Source organism: Limulus polyphemus, unplaced genomic scaffold (assembly GCF_000517525.1).
Source record: "Limulus polyphemus unplaced genomic scaffold, Limulus_polyphemus-2.1.2 Scaffold857, whole genome shotgun sequence".
NCBI classification, from domain to species: Eukaryota; Metazoa; Arthropoda; class Merostomata; order Xiphosura; family Limulidae; genus Limulus; species Limulus polyphemus.
In genome coordinates, this window is record NW_013666467.1 from 156,589 (window position 1) to 162,187 (window position 5,599).

General features: G+C 30.4%; 1 protein-coding gene across 1 annotated transcript in view; it reads right to left on the bottom strand.

Annotated features, from left to right (window-relative positions):
• The window catches only part of LOC106460891 (UPF0505 protein C16orf62 homolog), a 53,805-nt gene extending 50,007 nt beyond the window's left edge, over window positions 1–3,798 (bottom strand). Inside the window, exons 1-2 of the mRNA XM_022387693.1 lie at window positions 3,340–3,798; window positions 2,095–2,191 (exon numbers count right to left, since the gene is read on the bottom strand). Of these exons, the coding sequence (XP_022243401.1) occupies window positions 2,095–2,191; window positions 3,340–3,353 (111 nt within the window). The 5' untranslated portion in view covers window positions 3,354–3,798. The remainder of the gene's footprint in view (window positions 1–2,094; window positions 2,192–3,339) is intronic.
• Between the last annotated feature and the right edge of the window lie 1,801 nt (window positions 3,799–5,599).

Consider the following 5,599-nt stretch of genomic DNA (forward strand, 5'->3'; position numbering starts at 1 on the left):
GGCCAAGACAAGTTACTTTGTACAGACCAAAGGTCTATTTTTGTGTTATTTGATACAGTAACATGAGATCACATCATTGTAACTTCTGTATTGTTAGCTAGACAATATAACAAAAATAATAAATATATATAATTGTATAATGTCATCATATTTAAGCTATTTCGTCTAAATATTTATGTTTTGATGTTATAAATTGTGTTCATTCTAGAATGAAAGAGACATAATTTATGTTTATTTCCTAATTTTTTATGTTGATTGCGAGATCATTCAAATCTATCGAACCCATACAGAGATTAATTACACAAAATAAGAGATAACATATAAAGTTTTTTCTTAAGAAACATTTGATAACTATACGGACATTATAAAGATTTCGCATATGAAATTTCAAATTTTCTGATGCATAAAAGTATTTTTAATCTTAAAATGAAAATTACTTTGCATGATAGATAGGCAAGATGTGAAAAGAAAAAAAATGGCATGAGAGAAACATTGCTTTACAAACCTTACGACTTAATAAAAAATTAGATATTTTGTGTATGAAAGCCTTGTAATGTTTACTGATAATCTGCCAAATTTTGTTAACATTTGCCTACTAATTTTAAAGTTATAGCATGAAAACTATAACAAGCACAAAATGGTTACGAGGTCATCACATTGACTGACCCCGTATTGAAAGAGTTAATGAAAATGAGAAACATCAAAGGACCTAGCACATAATTCTGAGGTATGGTAATATTAATCCACTGTGATTTCATCACATTTATGACAATTTTCTGCTTTCTACCACTCAACTAGCACTTAATCCATATAACTAGTTTATCTTCTTCCCCAACAAATTCAACTGTCTTAAGAACTGCCTTATGTAACACCATATCAAAAGATTTCTCAAAGTCCAAGTAAACCAAATCCACTGCATTATCCATGTCATAAGATGTGACCTTCATTTTTTAAATCCATGTCAACTATCTGTAAACTTTCTTTATTACAGTCTCTAATAAATTCATAACCATTGATACAGGTTACTTTAACTTGCCGTTCACTGCATTAGTCAGGTTTCAAGCTGAACCACTATTCAAAATTGACAAAACAGATTCACTTTTTAGAAACTCAATTATTGTACACTTATCTGTATGAAAAAAAAAAAAAATTTAACAGCAAAAAAAGTTAAAATCAGTAACACTGTATGTGTATTAACAATCTACGTTAATTAAATATACGTGTCAAGTAATTATTTTGTAGTAATGGAAGACTAAAGAAAGTAATTGAAAACAGAATCTAACTTTTTCCATCTTGATGCAAGGAGGGTGTTGTTTTATAACCAGCTGTATAAAAGAGTATAAGATGAAGTTAATTCCCGATTTTAATATTATTTTCACATGAAATAACTCTAAAAATTCATTATTATATAAGGTAGTGGTTCTTAACCTTTTTGAACCCATGGAACTCTTCTGGCATCAAATTTGTGTCATGGAACCCTTCACAGCATTCATTACAAAAAAACATTACTGCAATAGTAGCAGGTGTTTGTACCTAGTCTTGCTCATTAACTTAAAACAATGCAGTCACTTGTTGTTATGTTGTGTCATTATGAAACTCACTATACTAATAATGAAATATGATGTAGTCGGATTGCAATTAAGGGACTAGAATATACTTACTCATTACAACATGTGGAACTCTTGCATTCCACAGAACCCTGTGGAACCCCTATATGTCTATGAAGAAACCCAAGGATTCCATGGAACCCTGGTTGAGATGCACTGTGATAAGGGCTTAATAGCCCCAGCTACTTACTGTATCATGCAAATAGATATTTACAATATGTTCATATAGAACAGCTTACAATGCAGATTGCACTTTCAACTTAGTTTCCTTACTCATTGGACAGGATTACAAGTTTCTCCAATAAAGCTTTAATGCTTCAGACAATTTTAAATCACTGCCATTTATTATGATTTACAAAGAAGTGCTAAAAATCTTTCTTTCACAACCACATATTTTTTATTACATAAAGGTAATCACTGAATTCATTCATATCACTCTTGGATCAAAATAGGTTATTAAAACAGTCAAAGACTTCAGTCAAATTACCATAATAGTTAATGGCTTAAGTGGATGATCTATGACTTCCTCTGCTGTTAAATGTCCAGTTTTTTTCTCTAGGTCATAGTTTCTTGGATGCGCTACCCTAAATTGAGAAAACCAGAGACTTCAGAATTTTTTAGATAAACTGTAACTAATTAAAATCATTTAATATTATGTTTAGTTTTTGAATATTAATATTTTATCATAGTACCATAAACTAGTACTGAAATGCAAAAAGAATTATATTGTTTCACAAAAACACATTCTTATAAAAATTATAGATATTAAGACTGTATAATACTTAAAACTGAGAACTACATTGTAATTTAATGAAAGAACTAAATTGTTGAAAATAATGAAACTACAGAAGTTTCATCACAACTTCTCATCAACAAACATGTTACAAAGCAACTGCTTTAAAACTGTTATGAAAAATAACAAAATACAAAACTACTACAAACTTTTATCATTATAACAATTTTATCTTTTGCTTTAAAGTAATATTGATTTCATGTTGAGATCTAATGTACAACAAACTTGCATTATTACTACTTTCTGTTTGTTTCTAACACATTAAAACAAGCTATGTATCAGAAAGTCATGACTCCTCATGCACAAAAACAAAAAATGCATAACCCATCACATAAATATAACTTTTGTACAAAGTTAAAATCTATTACCCTCAACTGTATTTCAAATGTTTACATTCTACCACACAAACATACAATTCATAAAAAAACTGTTTTAGAAATATAAAAGTTTTATGCAAAGCTACACTATCTGTACATAACTATCTCAATTTTAAACTCATAAACTAGAGGGAAAGAAGATAATCAACAACTTCCATTACTACTCTTGTCTGACTGAATAGCCACTTTTGTCTGTTTCAATGTTAGTGTTATTCTCATACTTCAGTCATAACACATTCATTGCCCCCAAACAAAACTGCAGGGCATGCCAACCAGTAAGCCATTCCTAGCCCTTATATCAAAATTGTCCAAACCCACATAATTATTCTTACAGTTTCTACTGTAACATCTCATATTTAATTAATGTTTGATTTCTACAAGTATTTTTGATACTATATCTTATAAGTACCAACACAAACAACTAGACTAGAAAAACTGTCATACACCTTAAGTTATACAAATGCTATATTCCTTTCTGAGGTCCAGAACTTTTTTAGTTTTAGTCTTATCGCAACTAAAAAGAAAAATAATATTACAAGTAAATATTAAATAATAATCTTACCACGTATAAGACATTATTCACTGCTAAATACTTCGAGGCTTCACAAAGATATTAATTAAGTTACACCAGTAAGCAAGGCTTCGACAGAATAACTTTGAGTTGTAATTTGTACGTTATAGTAGAACTTCAATTTATTTTTATTTTTACCGAATTCAAAATGTTAAAATATTTTATTGCACCTAACAGGTTATCAATTCAAATTTCAATATCATTATCAACTTCAATTCAATTTTCAAATATACATGAACTGACCGCAACCCGGTTGAATAACAATAAATAATACTATGAATTAAATAGAGCAATAAAGCTGTGTTTTAATATGCAATAATATGTTTAATACCCTTCCAAGACACAATAAATGATTAATTCATCACATGTTTACAGCGTACAAATTACAACACAGTTTGCCTCCAGTCCTATACTATCTCCGACTGAAAAAAACTGCGATCTACGCCTCCATTCATTTTTAATGCCATCTGTGATCTTCTTTTGTAAACTTTCTGAAGAGAATATGAGGAAAAAACAAAACAAAGATAAGCATAAACATATGTATGTTGTATGTAAAATGTGTTTACAATATATCTTAGAAGTAATTCTAAAGTTTCTCAGAACCTTGTATATTCTATAGTATTTTCAATATAAAACCTAACAAAATTTCTATGTGAAATCAGACTAAACACATGACTGGGGGCAGAGCCGGCCTTATGAGGGTGTAGGGCCTGAGTAGAATACTCAGTATTAGGTTCTCGAGTTTGGATACTAGAAGTATACAATTGACTTGGCCACTGGTTGCCTCAGTGAACTCGCCTTAAGGCCGGCCCTGATTGGAAACATAATCTGGTTTATGAGTTGCGTAAATGAACGCGCTAGAATAAAATTATAGAAATTGGACGTGAATAACCTAGTGGTCCAAAACATTGATAGAATCCCCACGAAGAAGATGATGAATGCTAGTCTTTATAGGTTTAAACAGTTTGGTAGATGATGTTAGAAAAACTAGAAGTCTGATAGAAGTTATTTCTGAACCAATAAAAGCGACCATCCGTCGTCAAACAAGTAAGTACACACACTGTGTTTGTTATCATGTAAATAATAAAGATTATTTAATTTCTGTAGTGCATATTGATGTATAGAAGACATATTAATACTAGAAACAAACGGCCTTATAACACTAAAATGTAGTTTTTATTAAATTAGACACTCAACGTTTCGCTTCACAGCTTCTTCAGGAGCGTTCACGTTTTAAAACACAAAAGTGTGTGGTGTTATAAGGTCGTTTATTTCTAGTATAAATGATGAGATTGTTCATTGGTGTCTTACATTGTTTCAAGTCTCTGTATTTAATTATTTCGAACTCAGTTATTCAGAGAAATTCAAAACTGCTCTATGATAAATATTTTGATGAATCTTCTTTTATTCAGCAGATTAATCTCGTTATTCCTAGAAAAATCAGTTTCACCTATATATATATACCATAATGTCATTCTGTTCTCAAAGTATGGGTGCAGATACATATATGACTTTTACCCTATAAATGACTTTGCGTCAAACTCCTAATTCTATAGTAAATCATGTCCAAGATATCAATTTTTAAATTATAGGGATACTTTAAGACCATGACGTGAGAATATTTGTCATCAAGAAAAATTTCAGGACATCCTTCCATGTAAATACACCGAGCCCCAATAAAATATGACTACCACCAGCTATAGTATTTAATCATAGTTCCAGTACAGTGTAAGTACTGGATGATTTTTCGATATAAAACACCTTTTATAATTTGTAGGACCTTGTTACACATGTAGATTACATAAAATATTTTATTTTAGCATTTACTGTGAAGATTTCGATGATCATTAGTTGTCAGTACTTGTACTGTGACTGGTCTTATTTTATTCTACAGCCATAATAATTTAGCAAAGTATGTTGTATTTATGTCTCAGTATGTCACAGGAAATTGCTAATCTTACTGATTTATATATTTTGATTGGATGTGGTCTAATTGTATGCATTCTCGGACTGTGAATCTGATGCTTCATTACCTCAGAAAACTTTTGTGACGTGGTTCTAATATAAGAGTGACAGTCAAATCCTATTATGTGGTCAGACAAAAGTAACCTAAGCGTTGACGGTGAGGGTTGTTCCAATCTATTCGATTAATTCAAAATTAAGGACGGCTATATGCAGAGAAACGGCATTTCTGTATCTTTGCACAAAGATTCTGAACAGAAACAAAATAAACAATAATATTGTTACGTCT